We start from the raw sequence: 22,243 nt of genomic DNA on the forward strand, positions 1-22,243 counted from the left end.
GTAATCCCAGCTATTCGGTAGGCTGAAGTAGGAGAATCGCTTGAACCCGGGAAGTGGAGGTTGCGGTGAGCCGAGATCGTGCCATTGATCTCCAGCCTGGGCAACACGAGCAAAAATCTGTCTAAAAAAAAAAATAAAAATAATAAAAATAAAAAAACAACAGTATGCCTGGTTTTAAAGCTTCAAAGAATTTACTCATTCTCCTGTATGTAACATTCTAGAAATGCATCTGGAGTTAAAGCCTTCTTGGAGACTTAAGAACAAATGCACTTATGCATGGCCTTTTGAAACCTAATGTTTCTACAAGGAGGCACGTCCATACTTGCAACTCCTTCTAGAAGCTTCCCCAAATCTCCTGCCTCCCCAAGCTGAGTTACCCCGTGTCTGAAATGTCACAGCACTTAGTCTTACTCTTCTATGGCCTACTTTCTACTGGTATTTGTGTTACTCATGCTACCCATCTTATCTCCCTCAGTGTGTGAGACGCTCGCATCTCCCACACACTCAACATTATGTGTTGCACACAGTAGGTACTCAATACATGCAAGTTTTCTGAATAGATATTTTCCTAGTCATCTGTGGCACCTGCTATATCCTACTGAAAATTACCAAAATGCAATTAACTTCAATTTTACATTTGGGATTTACAGAAAATAACTCTCTCTCCAAGAAATGCATAACAATTTAGCTAGGGCAAATGCCAGGTCCGAGTTAAGACATTAATGCGCTTCAATCGCGGTAAGGATTTATCCTTATCCCCATCCTCATCTTTCTGCGTCGTCTAATTCAAGTTAGGTCAGTAAAGGAAACCTTTTCGTTTTAGCAACCCAATCTGCTCCCCTTCTCTGGCCTCTTTCTCTCCTTTTGTTGGTAGACGACTTCAGCCTCTGTCCTTTAATTTTAAAGTTTATGCCCCACTTGTACCCCTCGTCTTTTGGTGATTTAGAGATTTTCAAAGCCTGCTCTGACACAGACTCTTCCTTGGATTGCAACTTCTCTACTTTGGGGTGGAAACGGCTTCTCGGTTTTGAAACGCTAGCGGGGAAAAAATGGGGGAGAAAGTTGAGTTTAAACTTTTAAAAGTTGAGTCACGGCTGGTTGCGCAGCAAAAGCCCCGCAGTGTGGAGAAAGCCTAAACGTGGTTTGGGTGGTGCGGGGGTTGGGCCGGGGTGACTTTTGGGGGATAAGGGGCGGTGGAGCCCAGGGACTGCCAAAGCCCTGCCGCGGCCTCCGACGCGCGCCCCCCGCCCCTCGCCTCTCCCCCGCCCCCGACTGAGGCCGGGCTCCCCCCCCCCCGACTGATGTCGCGCGCTTGCGTGTTGTGGCCGAACCGCCGAACTCAGAGGCCGGCCCCAGAAAACCCGAGCGAGTAGGGGGCGGCGCGCAGGAGGGAGGAGAACTGGGGGCGCGGGAGGCTGGTGGGTGTGGGGGGTGGAAATGTAGAAGATGTGACGCCGCGGCCCGGCGGGTGCCAGATTAGCGGACGCGGTGCCCGCGGTTGCAACGGGATCCCGGGCGCTGCAGCTTGGGAGGCGGCTCTCCCCAGGCGGCGTCCGCGGAGACACCCATCCGTGAACCCCAGGTCCCGGGCCGCCGGCTCGCCGCGCACCAGAGGCCGGCGGACCAAAGAGCGGCCGAGCGGCTCGAGGCTGGGGGACCACGGGCGCGGCCGCGCGCTGCCGGGCGGGAGGCTGGGGGGCCGGGGCCGGGGCCGTGCCCCGGAGCGGGTCGGAGGCCGGGGCCGGGGCCGGGGGACGGCGGCTCCCCGCGCGGCTCCAGCGGCTCGGGGATCCCGGCCGGGCCCCGCAGGGACCATGGCAGCCGGGAGCATCACCACGCTGCCCGCCTTGCCCGAGGATGGCGGCAGCGGCGCCTTCCCGCCCGGCCACTTCAAGGACCCCAAGCGGCTGTACTGCAAAAACGGGGGCTTCTTCCTGCGCATCCACCCCGACGGCCGAGTTGACGGGGTCCGGGAGAAGAGCGACCCTCACAGTGAGTGCCGGCCCGCTCTCCCCGCCTCATTTCCATTTCGTGGGTTCTCGCCCGCTCTCTCCCCTCCAGCCTGCACCCTCCTCCCGGATCTTCACTGCGACCCTAGCGGTCCGTGTGGTTTCTGGCCGCGCGGCCCTCGGCGGTTTCGGGTTCACCACTCACCCCCTCCTTCCCGGGCTGCGGCGTAGGCCCGGGTGTCCCCTGGGCTTTGGGGTGTGCCAATTTGCCCTGTAAACCAGTACCCCCGGCCCGGAGCCGCGGCGCGCCGGGGCCTCGCGGACTGGCTCTCTTCCCGCAGACAACCTGTCGCGTCGGGGATGCCCGCGGCCCCGCCATGCAGCTCTGGCCGCTTCTATCTGCTGCGTGCTGTCCCGGGAAGGACCGCAGCAGAACGAAACGGTCTTTACTGGAAAAACACCTTTCTAGAGTCCTGCCCTTAAATTCCGACTCGGGACGACCCGAGGCATATGGCACACTACTCTCACCCACTCTGTTTTATATTTTTCCGAATTGACGAAAGCTGAAAGAGCAAAAACAAAAACCAACCAGCCAACCAGCAAAAAATCCAGATGTTGTTAATAAAGTGCCATAGCTTTGTTTCAGTAGTGAAAAGAAGTGCAAACACTTTAATCTTCCACCTGCAGTGACTAGCTTTGAGACCTTGAGCCGACTCAACCCCAGAGCCGGTTTCCTCATCGCTCACGTGGGGCTAATACATTACTACTTTGCAGCAGGCTTGAGGAGGAAATGAGAATTGCAGTTTTGCTTTCTGTAAGAAACAATGTTTGTGGTTCTAGAAAGAACACTGGCCTAAATAAGGAGTGCTTGGACTTTAGGGGATTCCCTAAGTCTGGAGTGGGGGCTGAAGATTTGCATTTCTAACATGGTCCCCGGGGATGCTGATCACATCACACTTTGAGAGCCACTGGTCTAGAGGAAAGAGAAAGAAAGGGGCATAAGATGAGCCGATTTACCACACTGATGGAATTTGAAGTGAGAGAAAGAGGACTAGAATATATTGTAACCTGTCCTCCTGTAAGTGTATGTAAACATGTGTTTTAAAAGCTGTGTGTTATGGCGTTCCTTCCTTTATGGGTTCCAGGTGGAGAATCTGATTCTCTCATTGCCTGAGAAAAGACCCACAGGGGTCCCAGCGCCACTCCCCTGTAGTTCTGCCTTTGTCTTGGGATGCTAATGGGATGTCATGAGGGGAGGTGGAGGGGGGGTGGAAGAGAAGAAAATTCTACAACCAAACGTGAATTGGCAGAAGAATGGGCAATACACTTTCATATGAGCTGAGTCTTTATTGCTTCCAAAATAGCAACCTGCAAGAGAGGCAAGTATTTAATTTTTTTCAGGCTTGCCATAATTTAAAAATTTTATCAATCACTTAATCCCGTAAAACTGAAAAGATGCTTGTAACCTATTACATGGGTTAGTGCTAGTTCTCTCTTCTGGTAACTTGAGTATCTATTTCAAAAAATTATCTTTGTGATTGAAATTTGTTCTGCAGTTGTCTGCTACGCCATCTCAGCTGACAAGGGCAAGGTGCTGTGTGTCCCAATTGGTTTTGTTCTTTCTAGTATCACAAATTATTTATTAAAAAGCATGTATTATGACCAGAAGACAGAAGAATTTCCCTTTAAATTAAATTAATATTTGGGGCTTCCCCTAATACTCTTTTTCTTCAGACTCTATTAGTTGCTGAATCATTTTTTCTTTGAAGATTTTGATACCCGATTCACCTTAGAATAAAACTATGTAGAGGTTAGCCAGTGGACATAATTTTGAATTGCATACCACATTACCACCGTTGTAAAAACAACTGTTAACTTTTTCTTCCTAACTGTGAGTTGGGTTTTCATTTTTGTAATCTTACTTTAACTCTGTGGTTCTCAAATGGGGACGATTTTGCCTCCCAGGGGACATTTGACAGTGCCTGGAGACATTTTTGGTTGCCGTAACCTGGAAGGGTGCTACTGGCATCTGGCAGGTAGAGGCCAGGGATGCTGCTAAACATCCTACAATACACATTATAATACCCTCAACAAAAACATTTTTGACCCCAAATGTCACTAGTACTCAGGTGGAGAACTCTGCTAACTTTATAACTAGCTAAGGACAAGACATTAAAAGGGAAATGTAGAATAACTCATCCAGACTTGTGGAGACTACCAATTTTTTAAAAATTTTTTATTTCTATAGGGTTTTAGGGACCAGGTGGTAGTTGGTTACATTAGTAAGTTCTTTAGTGGTGATTTGTGAAATTTTGTTGCACCCATCACCCAAGCAGTATACACTGAATCCAGTTTGTAGTCCTGTCCCTCCCCAACTTCCCACCCTTTCTTCCCAAGTCCCCAAAGAGACTACTCTTTCTTTCTTTTTTTTTTTAAAGGATACCTGTACCAGGCAATAGACTGACAAGAATACAAATCTAAAAATGACAAATTTCATCTATTTCTATGTAGCCCAACCTGGACATAAATTTAAGTACAGTATATTATTTTCTCACATATTGGATGTTTACTGATAGTTGACCAAACCATGAGGAGACCCCCCCAAAACAAATAAAACTGACCAGAAAACATGGAGAAGAGTTAATAGTAGCCACAGTTTCCTACTACATTATGGCTCAGATTTCTAGACCTGTTTGAAAAGGTGAAAAATCTATGGTCTCATTCCTCAGACTGTTTTGTCCAACTGACCTGAACATCTGTCACTGGAATTTTTTTTCCTTTGGCCTTTGTGCCTACATGTTTTCTAAACTGCAGGTAACTTTTGAAAGGCCAAGTTCAACCATTATCAGATTTTAACATTTAGTATGGATTAAATTGTGAGTGCAATTTCTTCCCCAAAAGCTGGCCAGAAGGACTGGAGTTTGGGGAGGGATGCTTTGAAGACTGTGATATAAATGATGGGGTCCTGGAGAGGTGCAGGGGAAGAGGAGGCAGAGTGGGAAGCTGTGAGGTAGGAAAGAGAGGAAAATTTTCTAAAAGAGGAGGTAGGAGAAGATGACACAACACAAATGTTTCCAATTTTTCAGTGTTGCTGAAGGTCAACTGTGCTTCACACCTGGGCATTCTCCTGAATTTGCACTCAAAAGGGCCCATTTTCTGGCGTTTTTCTCATAGTCCTGGAATAATTTTCATTTGACATGAGAGTCTTGATAAAAACAAGATGTTAAAAGTGGTTAGAGAGTTTCTCCTTCTCCAGCATGTGCGCTGCACTCCTGCCTTTTGGCATCCTTAACTTTTGGCAGGCCTCTTTCAATGCGGTGGGAATGGATAATGTTAAGTATATACTCTAAAGTAGCAAGCTGTGTAAAAACATTCAGAAGAGAGAACACTTTATCCCAAGCAGCACGTACAACATGTGGTAGAGTATAGTAAGTGAAATGTATGCTGCTTATGTACACTTAGTATTCAATTTATTCCAGGTGCTCTTATTTACAAAAAAAAAAAAAATGAGAGTAGTTAGAAGTACTGGATCTACACTTGGGCTTCTCCCAGGAGGTGACTGCCTGTGTGCCACACTTCTTTGCTTGCAGGCTCCAGAGGACGCTGAGACTTGGAAAGGCAGACCTGCCCACCCCAGTGTGGAGCAGGGGTGGCTTGTAGGTGGGCCTGACCCCTGGGCTCTTTGCTACTGCATGTGTTCCATGCAACCCCAAGCATAAAAACATGGACTTGTGAAATCAAAGGGAGGCTTCAGACCTTCTGGTTTACCCATCTCTTTTTACAGAAGAGGATACTGAAGCTCAGAAGAGTCACCAATTACTCAAGTTCACTTGTGGGTTTCCTCTTTTGTTATCCTGAATGAGCTTCTTACCCCTGGTCCCTTGCCTTCTCTTCCTGCCATCCCTCAGCCTCAGTGCGCTCTTCATTCCACCATAGAGTGTGCCCTGCTGGACCCCACTTTGGTTAGGCTTCCTCCATTTCAGGGTAGTGAGCTGCTAGCCCCTTTGAAGAGTTCTTACTAGTTTACGGGTGCCTCAGGTTGATTTCCTGGGGTTTTGGATAAAGCCACCTTTCCATCTCTTCACTACTGCCTTTGGGGTAAATGGAACCATTGATTTAATAATACACGTACTAGATTCTCTCCCCCCACCTCTCTTTGGTAATATCTGGCAAGTGGATACCAATAATTTTACTTAATGAACTTGATATTTACTGTAATAAATATTGGGTGCAGTAAACAAATGAAGTCAGAATCTAATAGCTCATTTAATCTTGGAAATCATGTAATCAGTACAGCAATGAAAGGACAATTCATGAGTCATAGATATTACCACACCTTAGGAGCCTTTTAAGATGAGTTTGATGCCAAGTGACTTCAGCCTAGAAAAGGCAATATCCCCTCATGACATGCCCTGAGGGGTTTCATTTGTTTATAAAATGACTGTTATGTAATTAGACTTTGACAATGGTGTAACAATTGGGTTTTAAGTATTCTCATTTTGATTTATGATGCCATTTTATGTGGAAGGACATAATTTTAAAGTTTAATTAGAAAATAAAATGTTACAGATGTAATGAACAAAACAAGAACGGTTCTTTAAATATCATAAGCATAAAATTGACTTTCTTCATCTATACACTGATTCTGAGAACTCATCATCAGTGATGTTGAAAAGACAATTTAAGGTCTCACATTATTAGAACTACTATTTTAAAACCACGAGATGCCTGTACAAGCTGGTAATTACACATGTGCTGTAGTCTTTGCTTGTTTTTCCAATTCTAGTGTTTGTTGATTTTCCAAATACCCTGCTTGGGCCCCTTTGTCCCGTAGCACACGTCTGTAAGAAGGCTGGCATGGGATAAAAGTCTATGACCATGAAACGGAGCAAGGCAAATCTGTATCTTTGGGGCACATATCTTTTTCTTTTTCTTTTTTTCTTTTTGAGACACAGTCTTACTCTGTCACCTAGGCTGGAGTGCAGTGGCACAATCTCAGCTCACTACAACCTCTCCTTCCTGGGTTCAAGCAATTCTTCTGCTTCAGCTGTGATTACAAGCACCTGCCACCGCACCCAGCTAATTTTTGCATTTTTAGTAGAGACGGGGTTTCACCATGTTTTCCAGGCTGGTCTCGAACTCCAGACCTCAGGTGATCTGTCCACCTCGGCCTCCCAAAGTGCTGCGATTATAGGCGTGAGCCACTGTGCCCAGCCTGGGGCACAAATCTTAACCTCATCAGGATATTCTGTCCAAACAAATGTATTTTGTTCTGTTTTATTTTTGAGTTTGTCCTTTTCTGTGCTCTGAAATTAGGATCTGGTCTAGTACTTAATTTGTATATTGTCAGTGCTCAATAAATAGTTAATGCTTGATTGTTTGCATAATAATTTGGAATAATGATTATCAGTGTAGAGTTTTAGCTGGATCATTAGAAAATGCACTTATGGCACTGTGATTTTAAGTGTTTCCTTGGTGTATCCACTGTTCAGTTAGCTCCTGCTTTCTCTTTTCTCCCTTTAATAATGACCGCCAACAAGGCCTTTTAAGCTAGGTTATGTATAGCCACAGGAATTTAGGAGAGGAGGAAAAGAAAAGTGGCAACTTCCAGGGGAACTCACCCTTTGAGCCATAGACTGTGGTTCTTAGAAGCCAGACCAGTCTCATTCTAAACACCTTCAGAATATTTTTAGTTTGAAGAAATTGGAAGGGCCTGGAGGCAACAGACAGCCAATATTCAGTGTTTATGTCTCATCCAGCTGTCTTCTGTCACTCTTCCTGCACAAGGTGACTTTTGACTTGACCGGTGTATCTTTGATTCTTATTCATTTACAGAAATGTATAATGGATGTGTGTGTGTGTGTGTGTGTGTGTATGTGTGTATTTGTATTTTTATAGAGCTATTGACTTCTGCAATTTAACCTCTAAGATGAATTATCCAATAGAATTCTGAAATGAAAAGTTCACAGATTTTCAAGGTATTTTGGAGATTTAAAAATTGAAGAGAAGCTATGTGAATATTAAGTGTATGTTCCAGATATAATTGAACAATTGAAAGGAATGATCCTGGTTTAATTTATAATTAAGCTATACGTTAATTTATAATGAAAACTTGTAATTAAATGATAACTCAAATTAGCCAAGAAAAAAGTATTTTTTAAAAGAAATTTGTACAGAGTAGTAATGACCTGGCTGCATTCTGTGAACAGATTATTCTCTGTTCATAATTTAGGCACCTTAAGATGCTGGCACCTTAAGGTAGGAACCATGACTTCTTTATATAAATAAACATCATAAAAAGCTCAGTACTTTTTACTCAGAGAGTGCTCACTAAATGTCAGCTGATGAGGAAAACATTCTCTGTGGAACTTGCTGTGAAATAACTACTCATGAGCCATATGCTGTATAAAGCTTGGTCAAAGTTTACAGTTTTCTTGGTGTCTTGACGTCTGTGTTTAGATACTTGGTCAGTCTTTAAATGAAGATAATTATATATAGCAAAGTTATATTTGGGAAACATTTCGGAATTTTGGAGACTGGCTATTAGTTTTTCTTAGAATAATCTAGAGAAAGATGAATCATTTTTCAGGAAAAATTGTTTAGAACTTTTATTGGGAATTCTGATTTCCTTAAAAGTATTTAAGATTTTTATCATGTACTATTGTTGTAGGAAAATCCTGGTTCTTGTCACACGCCCAGGAAAGATTAGGCTCACAGACACTTTGGAGGGTGAGGGGTTATGGAATTTATTGGTCAGAAAGAAAAAAGGAAAAACAACACAGCAAAGCAATAGGGGTTCATATTAACAGGCCCCCATCTCACAGATTGATTCCCAAGTTACCACCCCGAACAGGAGAGACCAGTCTCCTCCCTGCAAAGGGCGTGAACTTCTGTGGCTCCACCCCATTCTCCCAGTGTGCAGGCCAGTTGGAGGTTCTCCAGGGACCCCTTTATACTTGGCTGTCCTGTCTCACTATGCAATATAAAACTTTCTCAGGTATGCTGTGCATTGTTTTTCATTCTTATTTTCTTTTGTGAATAATATCCTGGAATCAGTACGTTCTTCTACATCATCTCCTTTTCTTTTTTTGAACTCTTTTAAATTCTAGATTCTGCCCTCAGTATTCCACTTAAATCATTCTTATGAGAGCACCAGTAGTCTTCTAATTTAATCATGTGGCCTTTTCCAATTTTTCATGCTACTCTGACATGTGGCAGTATTGTCTGCCTCTGACTTCTTGATAATTCCTTGGCTTCTATTACATCACATCAACCTGGTTCTCCTTTTGAAACTGCCTTTGCAAAAGTTATATCTGAGAAAATTATGACACTGCCAGAGATATGATCTAGCCCACTCCCCTCCTCTTGCCTTTAGCTTTCAAGCTGCCTTAATCATTTCTGGGCTTAGGCCCAGATAACTTTAGGAGATAGTTTAAAGGATAATAAGCCTTCCCCAAAACTCAACCGCCTTTATAAAGCTAATGAAAGGCCCTCAGGCTTCGGGGGAGGACAGGAATCTGAGTTGTGCTAAGGTGTAGACGTATTAATAGATTGCCACTAGTGCACCAATAGTGGTGCAGATAACACCACTATTGTAGATTGGCCTTTTGAGATATCTTTTCAGGTTTTTTGCATGTCTGACACCCATGGCTCCAGCTGGACCTGCTAAACCACTCCTGTGGCCCCACCCAGGAATGGTTCCGCTCAAGAGGACAACTTTGACCCCCTATGATTTCATCTTCAGCCCAATGAATTATCAGTAAGCACCCATTGCATAGCAATCCTCACCCTTTCCCCCAAACTGCTGTTGAAAAACTCCTATCCCATGAGCTGTGGATGAGATTGGTTTGAGTACTAACTCCATCTCCCATGTGGCTTTGCCGGCCTTGTGTTTATTAAACTCTTTCTTTACTGCAATGCTGTGGTCTTTCCTTGTGCAGCAGGCTGGAAGAACTCCTCAGGCGGTTATACTTTTGCCCATCCAACTGTCTTTTTTTCCACTTTCTTCTGTTTTTTTTTCTTGCATTTGTATTCCCCCAAGGTTCTGTTTTTAGCCTTCTACTCTTCTTTCTGTGTACTTGTATTCCTTCAGAAGATCATGTATTGTCTCTGTCTCTGTTTTGATTCCCCATCTCAATTTCCCACTGCTTGGAGGGCAGACACACTGCCATAGCTTCAACTTAACATACATAAAACAGAACTTAACACCATTTTCTCAAACTAGCACCCTTTCCTCCTGAATTTCTGCTTGTAGTGAATTATTATTCTTGTCGCCAAAGCTAGACACCATGGAATTGTCTTTGATGCCTTTCTCTACTTCTTTCGTATATATCTCTCTAAAATGTTTCCCAGCCATAGTGATTTCCTTGCCCTGCCTCTTGATTTAATGACCTCTACTCTCCTGCAATTTTAAGCACTAACCAGACCTACCTGGCTTTCCTTCTTAAACATGACCTACCTTATTTCTTACTGTTTACCGTCCATACCTTCCTGAAGCTGCAGCACTCTGTGCTTTAATTATAGTCTCTTTAATGTGTCATAACGATTACTGTCACAATGATTGGCCTTTCTTCATGTGACTCTTGTTTTTGAAAAATCCTTCTTTTTCTTATCAATTTCTCTCTCACAACTCCTCCCATCCTCACCTTTCTCTGGAAAAATCCTTTAAGATCCAGCCCAACAGACTTCTTTGTGAAACTTTCCTCTACCTTCCCAGGGAGAATTAATGGTTTTTACTGTTTTCCCATATACTTGGTACATAGTCTGAACACAGAACTTCATGCTTTCTGTAATAGTTAGTGGTTTATGTGTCTGGCTTCTGCACTGGGACTGTGAACTCTTTGTAGGCAAGCACTGGATCCCATTTGCTGCATCTATCCTCACACACAGTGGCCACTCAAAGAATGTTGGTTAAATTGAAGATGTACTCAATAAATTAGCCAAGTCTCTTAACTTCCTTTCTGACCTTCCCTTCACGTCTCCTGTCTTCCTTGTCATCTTAGCCTTTAACCAGGCAGTTTTCCTTAAGCTGAAATGTCCTGTCTGTCCTCGTACCTTATCCCATTTCCAGTCATGCTTTGGGCCTTATTTCTTTCACATCATCCTGTGTCCATCTTTCCTTTTCTGTGTGCTATCTAAAAATTCTCTCTAATAGCTTGTTGTATTTTAATTTTATGTCCCCCAGTTTTACTGGAAATTCCTAGCTGGCAATAAATTTTTATTTTTAAAAAATCCAGACCACATTACCCAGTAGTTCTTTACTCTTTTCTATTCTGAGGGTCTGAGGCTGAATTTACTCATCCCAGGGTCCTTTTGGCTTCATTGCTGAATGAGTGACCAGTCTGAATCCCATGAAAAGGTTCACTCTATATTTGTTGAATGGGCAACAACTTCAAATAAGTATAAATACTATAGTATGAGGCATATAAAATGGTAAATTGAATGCAGCAGCACTGTAGTTCTTTTCTGCAAACACCTTTAACGTTATTCAAGGGAAGCAATAAAGGTAAAGCGTAGTCATTTGTTGGATCACTTTTTATTTTGGAAACTTTTCTTTTCAGCTGTTAAGTAACATATTAATATTTCTAGCCAACATTAACGCTCAGTTCCAGAACTGGTTATAGTACTCTAATTAAGGAACGCAGACCTGGGAATTCATACCTGATTCAGACACTTCAATCCTTACGTCAGTGTGTCTCTCTCTTACTCAGGTCTAAAACCAGTGAATCATTGTAAAAGTTAGTATTGCGGACCGTCTGGTACCATTGTTAATATTTTGGGCTGTGATGAAATGGCATGGATAGTTTCATCTGAAAATTTATTCAGATTTATGACCCAGTATTCATCACAACAATCTGAAAAACTCTTAAGAGGATAGAAGTTGTATGACAAAGTGAGTCACAGTCTTTGTGATGTGATGTCTGCAAGGGTGGGTGGGAGAAATTACTGAATGACCAGTCTCATTCTACTCCTTTCTAAGCTGAATCATTTTGTAAATAGAAAACAATTCATAAGTTTTTAGGTGGCCTTACATCAATAGGAAATGGAAGAGATTAAAACGGTCAAATAATGCTTCCATTTAAAAAATTACTTTTGGAAACATATCACTTGATAAACACTTTGCTTTTGAATTAGAAATGCAAATAATCTTTCTACTGCCTGCTATATATCTTTTAATCCAATACTTGCTGCATGTCTTCTTTATGTATTCTTACTTTTTCTATTAATTATGTTACTTTTCTTGCCTAGATTTTTTTTTTATTCTACCAAGTGTCATTTGACCTTTCTTCTTATAGCTATTTCTAGTGTTGGCTCATTTGGAGATGGGGTGTGTGTGTTTGTGTGTTGGGGAGAGGTGTCATTTACTCACTGGCTGGATGACTACTTGAATTGGATGGGGACTCAAGAGAAAAAGGTTCCTTTGATTTTGGAAATTCTGATTCTGGGATGGTATCATCTTGCATTTTGCATCGTGGGTCCTCTTCTGTTAACTTTTCATCTAAGCTTTTCTCCGAGTCATATTTTACCTTTAAATGTAAGACTTATTAACATTATTTCCTTATCTTCTTTGGGGTAAGGCGTTTATTTAAAAAAAGCTAAGTGAAAAGAGAAATATTCTATTTTGAATGTGTTTCTAAGTGTTAGTTCTCCTTACATATTTATATCTACATTACTCTAAACTCAGTAATGGGAGTATAATTCAAGTGAGGTTGGGAAGATAATTTTGTTAACTGTTTTAATTGAGTGTACTAATGTATAAAGACATAGACAGAAGGTGTTGGATTGAAAAATAACGAATTACAGAGACACCCTCAGCTGTTAAAGGGTGAGAAAAGTGAGGCATAGATTATTTTTTGGAGGGTGGTATGAAAGCCCTGAAGTATTCATGGGATCTGTCCAGCTCTGTCCAGACAGTGAGGGAGACTGCCATGGTGACTAGGCAGAGTCCCTTTGCTCTGTGGTAGAGGAAGGGTCAGGTGTTTGGCCTTTACCACTGTACTATGTTCCTAGGACCTTGATATTTACCAAGTACTTATTGAATGAATGAGTGAGTGAAATTTTTGAGAACATGCTCTATGCCAGCTTTATAAATAATATCTGTTTAATCTTAAATACAAACTTATGAAGCAGGTGTTGTTATCTTCATTTGACAAGTAAGAAAAATAGTTTTTTTCCTATTGGCTTTTCAAAACATGATCTCTTTGTCCATAACAACTGGTGATTGTGCATTCTAGACTTCTTAGTGTTTAGAATACAAGTTCATGGCCAGAATTCCCCATGGACAAACTAGCAGAAATTTGAACAGAAATAATGATTTAAGCAAATAATTTAAACTCTTTCAGAGGCTTTGCCATGTCCAGCAAAGTTGAAGTGTGTGCCATCTATTCCTCTGCCCCTTTGTCTATTCCACTCTCCTTTGTTTAGGAAAGACTTCTGTCATGATTTAGTATGAGACAATTCTTCTTTAGTATTTAAGGGCTTCTTAAGATTTTTGAGTGGCATATACAAAAATAGCGTAGCATGTAATTAAGAATGAATACCATACAGCCATGCACTGCATCATGATGTTTCGGTTAATTGCAGACCTCATGTATGATGGTGGTCCCATAGGATTATAATACTGTATTTTAACTGTATCTTTTCTATGTTTAGGTAACACAAATACTTAGCACCATGTTACAGTTGCCTACAGTATTCAGTACAGTAATGTGCTGTACAGGTTTGCAGCCCGGGAGCAATAAGCTATACCATCATCTAGGATTGTGTAAGTACACTCTATGATGTTCACACAATGATGAAATTACCTAAGGATGCATTTCTCAGAATGTATCCCCATAGTTAAGTGACACATGATCATGTAACATAGTGGTATTTGTGTATTTAAGCATATCTAAACATTGAAAAGGTACAGTAAAAATGTGACATTATAGTCTTATGGGACCACTGTCATAAAGATAACTAAAAGGATGTTTTCAAAGTATAGTTAGGCTCTTCCAGAAAAAATCGAGGGTATCTTTTCAGTATTTAAGGACATGTGGTGTAAGATTTTAAAACAACAACAACAACAACAAAAGCAGATGGGCTTGGGTTTAATTTTCTTCATTGAGTGAGATTGTCCATTAATCAATAATTTTCTGAGTGTCTACTATGTGAGGGAATAAAGAACAAGATAGATAAAGAGATACCAAGAAAGCATGTAGCAAGACACGTCCGGAAAAGTGTCTAAAAATTAAACTCCTCTTTCCTTTATTGACTCTCCTGTATTTTCAAATGGTATCACCATCTTCCTTGCCAACCAGGCCCAGGTGTTGGAGTGAATTTCTACTGTGTCGTTTTCCCCACTCCTCACTTCTCTTCTCAGGCCCTGTCCATTTCATTTCTGCAGCACATTCACACTTGTGCCGGTCACTGCAATCTTGCTGCAGCTCGTCTAGTTCTAACCCTGACTACTGCAACTGCTGTCTAACTGATCTCATCTGTATTAGTTTGCTAAGGCTGCCATAACAAACATACCACAGTCTGGGTGGCTCGAACAATAGAAATTTATCTTCTTATAGTTCTGGAAGTCCAAGATCAGGTTTTGGCAGGTTTAGTTTCTTCCGAGGCCCCTCTCCTTGGCTTGTCGATGGCCACTCTCTAGCTGCCTCTTCACAAGATCTTTCCACTGTGCTTGTGTCTCTGTTGTCTCTTTGTATGTCCAGGTTTCCTCTTCTTATAAAGACCTCAGTCAGATTGGATGGGGGCTCACCCTGAAGGCTTCATTTTAACGTAATCACATCTTTAGAGGCCCCATCTGCAAACAGGAGCACATGCAGAGATACTGGGATTAGAGCTTCAACATGAGTTCGGGGAACACAATTCAGCCCATAGTATCCCATAATAAAGGATGTTATTCTTTGCCACAGTGAGTTAATTACTCTGTCTAGTTGTTCAGCAGTTGGACATTGTTTTTTCCTGAAGAGGAACTCTGATCATGTTACTTCTCAGAAACTCTCCTGGGCCCTTGCTTCCAAAACACAAAAGAAAAGAAGGAATAATGGTCATGCCAAAAAAGGCCATAGCCACGTACAGCCTATTTGTGGCAGGAACTGTGCCGGATGCATGGCCAAGTACAAGGCTATTAAGAAGTTTGTCATTTGAAACATAGAGGCTGCAGCTATCAGGTACGTTTCCAAAGCGAGTGTCTTTGACACCTCCGTGCTTCTCAAGTTGTATGTGAAGCTACATTGCTGTGTCAGTTGTGCCATTCATAGCAAGGTAGTCAGGAATTGATCTTGTGAAGCCCACACGAACCAAATACCCCGATCCCGATTTAGACCTGTGGGTGCTGCCCCACGACCTCCACTAAAGCCCAGGTAAGGAGCTGAGTCCTTAAGGTCTGAAGAAAAACTATCTTCTGGAAAAAAATAAAATGAAAATTGTATTTAAAAAAAGAGAAAAACATCGTGGACTTGAAAGACTTCAATCTTCTGGTACGCACATTGCCCCCAGAGCTCACAGATGTTTCAAGTCTGTAAAAATCAGAAAACATAGGAAAGTTACCAGCAGATGTGTGGTTGTCATGGATATAAAAAAGTGGGATACAGGGTGTTTTTGGAAACTCTAGGTAAGTAGTAAGCTTGATACAGATCTCTGAAAAAAACTCCAAGAGGTTTGAGAATACTGAAAAAGAAGATAACAGAGTAAGTAGTAACTAGGGTGCTACAATGGGAGAGTCATAATGTATACATAGCCTTCGTGTGTTAATTTCCATGGAATATTTGACCGAATTTCTCATAGCAACCTGTAAAAGATGTGTATTTTCTTCAAGAGAGTCTAGAGTTTTTCATATTTAGGATTCTTAGGCCAGGCTCCAACAGCCTGTTTTATAAATAAGTTTTATTGGCACACAGCCACCCTCTTTGTTTAAACATTGTCTGTGGCCACTTTCACACTACAAGGGCAGATACCCCTCAAGGTGTAAAATATTTACTTCCTGGCCCTTTACCCCAGAAAATGTGCTGACCCCTGGCTTAGGCCATATTTTTCATGAGGAGTGGACACTCCTTAGTCATGGCATTTCTGCTATTCCACACTATTACATTTAATACTAATTTCCTGACACTTGATGTCAGAAACTGTATAATATTGTCTATGGCTTTTACGGATATTCCTCCAACCTTTGGACAGGAATTGTTATTTCCAGGCTGATCTCTTATTTAAAAATGTATTTATTAATGATTTAATATCACTTTTAATAAACTGGAATTATGCTTTTCCTCTAAAAGAAAAAAAATAAAGGTGATATAGATGCAATATCATAATCTAAAACTATTTTAATAGACAGCTGATCCTATTTTCCAATTACTAGTAAAACATCATGCTTCAGATGATTGTGCTAAACCAAAGTTATGTTTTTTGCTAGACCGTCCACCCAACTTTTAATAGCAAAGTAACTAATTCCTGTGTAGCAGGAAAATTCACTTAGTTATTTCCATATATATTTTGCAACTCAACTAATTTTTCTTGGAAGATACTGCAGGAAGTTACATTATTCAAAGTTAGATATTCTCTGTTTTAGTGAAATTTAAAAAAATTAACAGTTTGGATATTTGGTTACACCTACTTTGAATATTTTCCTCACTTAAATTATTTTTGGCTATGCTTAATGATGTAGAACTGTAGAGCTTTTATGTTAAAGAATTCTGGAGAATATTGGCTCTGCCCATGGGTATCACTCCAGAAGTGGATGAATGTTCCTGTTGGATTCCTCTCTTTTTCTAGAAGAAGCCTAATGCCCACCATGGCTGACAGTTAAAGCACACAGTTCTGCTCTCTAGGTTAGGTAGGACAGACAGCAGAACCTTTCTAAAGACCTGTTGGGGGAAATACTATTTATGGAAGCCTGCCTCAACGATGTATGGAGTGCATCTTTCCTCCAGACAGAGAGTTTTAACCTGGGGGTTCATGGATTTGCTTTAGGTTTCCCTTAAAAATAGATGCAAAATGCTAGGTTGTTTTTCTGAGGAGAGGGTGCATAGCATTTTGTCAGATTCTCAAAAGGTTATCTGTGGTCCAAAATGTTAAGGACAGTATCACTAGAAACACTAAAATATGTCTTTTAATTAATCTGACATCTGGGAGAGAACCAATTTGAACCACATGACAGTGAAAATGAGTTTACTGAATTGTGTGTTGGGGTGAAACTTTAGTTTATGGTGAGTGATTTTGTGAGAAACATCTCTGTGAAGCTCGTCTCTGTGTATAATTAACAGAAACATTAAAGAAATGTTGAGGACTGTTGTTGATCTCATTACATAGTGTCCACTCTGAGGTTCCTTAGGAGAAACTTCTCTGTGGTAACTATGTTGGGTCTAGTTATGCTTTTCCTTAGCAGCCAGCTTATTTTTATCTTATGGTCTCTGGGAAATTTCTTATTGCTGCTGGATACTAGAAAGCCAAATATATGGCCTGCTTCTAGCAAGTATAATAATCTCACTCCTGGCTTCATCAGTTTTAAACCCTTCATTTGTATTTGCCTTATTAAAAAGCCATTTTTAAAGTTTTTTGTTTTGGTATATTGTCAATATCTTTGTAACTCACCTTAAATATTACTTGGGATCGAACACATTATACCTCAATAAAAATAATATATTGATTAATTTGTTATTTTTAACCACAAAGCACCACTATATTATACAGAGCATTGGGTGCTGGAGATGAAAAGAGTCAAGGCCCTTTTCCCTTAAAATGTGTCTTGTGGCACGACAAGAAAGAGATATAAATCAATAAGGGCAATAAAATGTTATGCCTGCTTTGCTTGTGGTGTTTCCCATGGGACAGTGAGATCATAGCAAGGATAGCAGTAAGTTCTAATGGGGAAGTCATAAAAGGCTTCAAACAGGAGTGACACTGAACAGAATGTTTGGAATCAAGTAGATGTTTGCCAGGCAGACAGGGCGGGGAAGGGCAGGAAGGCCAAGGAGGCAGGGCCAGGTCTGGCATGTTTTGGGAACCAAAAGAAGTTTGGAATGGCAAGAAGTAAGGCCTGCTAGCTAGGCAGGGACTGGATTATGATGGGCCTTGCAAGCCATACTGAACAACTGGTCTTTATCCTAGAAGTGGTGGGGAGTCAATGGAGGGTTTTAATCAGAGAATAAGAGGATTAAATTTGGGCTTTAATCAGAGAATAAGAGGATTAAATTTGGGCTTTGATGAGATCACTCTGGCGGGTGTGTGTAATAGATTGGAGGGTGTGAAGCTGGCGGCAGGGAGTACAGTTAGGAAATGATTTCAGTTATCCAATTGAGAAATGTAAATCTCTCTCAGACTATTTTCCTGAACATAGTAAGTGATGTATGGGCATATCTTCAAAGAAGATATTGTGGGTTTGGTTCCAGACCACCGCAATAAAGTGAATATCACAATAAAGCAAGCCACATAAACTTTTTGGTTTCCTAATGCATATGAAAGCTATGTTTACATTGTACTGTAATCGGTTAAGTGTACAGTAGCATTATATATGTTGAAAAACCAATGTATAAACTTAGTGAAAAGTTACTGTATTTTAAAAAAATGCTAATGATCATCTGAGCCTTTAGTGAGTCGTAATTGTTCTGCTAGTATAGGATCTTGCCTCAGTGGATGGCTGCTGACTGATGAAAGTGGTGGTTGTTGAAGGTTAGGGTTGCTGCGGCAATTTCTTAAAATAAGACAACAGTGAAATTTGCAGCATCAGTTGACTTATCCTATCACGAAAGATTTCTCTGTAGCATGAGATGCCATTTGATAGCATTTTACCTACAGTAGAACATTTTTCAAAATTAGAGGCAAACTCTTCAAACCCTCCTGCTGCTTTATTAACTAAGTTTATGTAATATTCTAAATCCTTTGTGGCCATTTCAACAATACATATAGCATCTTCACCAGCTGTAGCTTCTATCTCAAGAAATCACTTTCTTTGTTCTTCCCTAAGAAGCAGCTCCTCATCTGTTTAAGTTTTATCATCAGATTGTAGCAAGTCAGTCACATCTTCAGGCTTCACTTCAAATTCTAGTTCTCTTTCTATTTTTGTCCCATCTGCAGTTACTTCTTCCACTGAAGGTTTGAACCCCCTCAAAGTCATCATAAGGGTTGGAATCAACTTCTTCCAAACTCTTAGTAGTGTTAATATTTTGACTTCCTCCCATGAATCACAAATACTCTTGATGGCATCTAGAATTGTCAGTTATTTCCAGAAGGTTTTCTTTCTTTCTTTCTTTCTTTCTCTTTCTTTCTTTCTTTCTTTCTTTCTTTCTTTCTTTCTTTCTTTCTTTCTTTCTTTCTTTCTCTTTTTCTTTCTTTCTCTTTTTCTTTCTTTCTTTTTCTTCCTTCCTTCCTTCCTTTCTTTCTTCCTTTCTTTCTTTCTTTTTTTTTGACTGGGACCTACTCTGTCACCCAGGCTGGAGTACAGTGGTATAGTCATGGCTCCCTGCAGCCTTAATCTCCTGGAATCAAGTGTTCCTCCCACCTCAGCCTCCTGAATAGCTGAGACTACAGGTATGCACCACCACACCCAGCTATTTTAAAAATTTTTTGTAGAGACAGGGTCTCACTATGTTACCCAGTCTGGCCTTGAACTCCTGGGCTCAAGCCATCCTTCTGCCTTGGCATCCCAAAATTTTGGAATTACAGGCATAAGTTACCATGCCCAGCCTCCAGAACGTTTTCAATTTACTTTACCCAGATCCATTGGAGGAATTACTATCTATGGCAGCTATACCCTTACAAAATACATTTCTTAAATCTTAAGACTTAAAGTAGAAATTACTTCTTGAACCATCAGCTGCAAAATGGATGTTGTGTTAGCAGGCATGAAAATGTTAACCTTGTACCTCTCCATCAAAGCTCTTGAGTGACTAGCTATGTTGCTAGCCAACAGTATTCTTTTGAAAGGGATGTTTTTTTTTGAGCAGTAGTCTCAAAAGTGGGTTTAAAATATTCAGTAAACCACGATGTAAACAGATGTGCTGTCATCCAGGCTTTGTTATTCCATTGATAGAGCACAGGCAGAGTAGATTTAGCATAATTCTTAAGGCCCTGGGATTTTCAGAATGGTAAATGAGCATTGGCTTCCACTTAAAGTCACCAGCTGCATTAGCCTCTAACAAGAGAGTCAGCCTGTCCTTTGAAGCTTTGAAGACATGCGTTGACTTCTCCTCTCTAGCTGTGAAAATCCTAGATGGCATCTTCTTCCAAGAAAAGGCTGTTTTGTCCACATTGAAAATCTGTTGTTAGTGTAGCTACCTTCATCAGTGATCTTAGCTAGATCTTCTAGATAACTTGCTGTAGCTTCTACCTCAGCACTTGCTGTGTTACCTTGCATGTTTATGTTATGGAGATGGCTTGTTTTGTTAAACCTCATGAACCAAGCTCTGCTAGCCTCCAACTTTTCTTCTGTAGCTTCCTTACCTCTCTCAGCCTTCATAGAACTGAAGAGTTAGGGCCTTGTCTTGTATTTGGCTTTGGCATAAGGGAATGTTGTGGCTGTTTGGATCTTCTATCCAGACCACTCAAACTTTCTCCATATCAGCAATAAGGCTGTTTTGTTTTCTTATCATTCTTGTGTTCACTGGAGTAGAACTTTTCATTTTCTTCAAGAATTCTTCTTTTGCAGTCACAACGTGGCTGTTTGTGGCAAGAGGCCTAGCTTTTGACCTATCTCGGCTTTCAACATGCCTTCTCCACTAGGCTTAATCATTTCTAGATTTTGATTTAAAGTGAAAGACAATGAGACTCTTCCTTTCACTTGAACACTGAGAGGCCATTGTAGGTTTACTAATTGGCCTAACTTTAATATTGTTGTATCTTAGGGAACAGGGAGGCCCTAAGAGTGGTGGAGACAGGGGAACATTCGTCAGTGGAGCAGTCAGAACACACACGTTTATTAAGTTTGCTGTCTTATAGTAGTTTGTGGTCCCTCAAAACAATTACAGTGGTAACATCAAAGATTACTGATCACAGATCACCATAATACATGTAATAATAATGAAAAAGTTTGAAATATTGCGACAGTTACCCAAATGTGAGACAGACATGAAATGAACACATGCTATTTGAAAAAGGTCACTGATAGACTTGCTCGATGCAGGATTTCCACGAAACTTTAATTTTTAAAAATCATAGTATCTGTGAAGAGCAATAATGCAAATCACAGTAAAACAAGGCATGCCTGTATATGTGCAAGAATGGAAGGGTCTCCATTTTATTAAGTGAAATAAGGAAACTTTTGAATAATGCTGAAAATATTAGTCCATTTATGAAAATGCGCACACACCAACACAAGATATATACTTGTGTAGTAAATAGGAAGACTGAGATCTGAAAAGGATGTATACCTAACTGCTAACAAGTGCTTACAGCTTTAGAGAAAGGAATGGGATTAGAAGAGACGAGATCAAGGGGAATGGTCACTTCTTTACTTATGTATTTGTGAATTTTTTAAAAGAATGTATCCATGTATTATTTATGCAAAATTTTCTGAGAAGAATGAATGGGAAGTGAGGAAGTGGATGCAGATGTTGAATACTTTTCTCTGAGGTGCATGAATGTGAAGGGAAGGAGAGAGATAGGATAGCAGCCAGAAGAAGTTCCTGTTTCGGGAAACACTTGTGGACTGGGGTTTTTTGCCGTCAGTCACACGATGGATGCACGGGTGGGCTGTGGAGCACTCCTGGGAAGCGGGCATGGACAGGCCTGTGCCCGCGCATTACAAGGGGCGCATTCCTCACTCATTCATCTGCCCCTTGGCTTATTTCTTTTCAAGTCCCACACAGAGAAGCAAGGCCTTGATCATTATCAGCACAACTGCTTTACTTTCCTTTGGGAAATGATACTTAATTAGTATTTGAAAGCAGTACATTATCTCGAATTCACTGTCTATTCTAAGGCAAAGCACACCAAAAATCTAAAATCAAATATATTCTCCATGATGTATTTACTTTTCTAAGGTGAGAGAATTATAACCGTATTCTTTGGGAATGTCCTCTTATACTCACGGAACAATGACTTGGGAGAGACAGGAAAGGCCTGGATCAGAACACAGAGGACTAGATTAAGCTTAATGGAAGCTAGGAGTCTGTGGAGTGGGAGTGCTACACGTGTATCTTGGACTGACCCCATGGACTGGGTTTGGTCTATGAGCAGCAGTATTCACTGGAAGTCAACCTGGCTTTGGAGTCTCATCACAGAGGATGACCTTGCTATGTGGAATAGGCTGCCTGGGGCTGGGACTGATGACCTGATGACCTAGCAACTCGATTTTTAGGAGGCTTGTT

At 41.1% G+C, this 22,243-nt stretch overlaps 1 protein-coding gene across 1 annotated transcript in view; it reads left to right on the forward strand.

Moving 5' to 3' along the window:
* The first annotated feature begins 1,320 nt into the window (after nt 1–1,320).
* FGF2 (fibroblast growth factor 2) overlaps nt 1,321–22,243 on the forward strand; it is a 71,237-nt gene continuing 50,314 nt past the window's right edge. Inside the window, exon 1 of the mRNA XM_008969466.5 lies at nt 1,321–1,992. Within this exon, the coding sequence (XP_008967714.3) occupies nt 1,815–1,992 (178 nt within the window). The 5' untranslated portion in view covers nt 1,321–1,814. The remainder of the gene's footprint in view (nt 1,993–22,243) is intronic.

Source organism: Pan paniscus, chromosome 3, assembly GCF_029289425.2.
Source record: "Pan paniscus chromosome 3, NHGRI_mPanPan1-v2.0_pri, whole genome shotgun sequence".
NCBI lineage: Eukaryota > Metazoa > Chordata > Mammalia > Primates > Hominidae > Pan > Pan paniscus.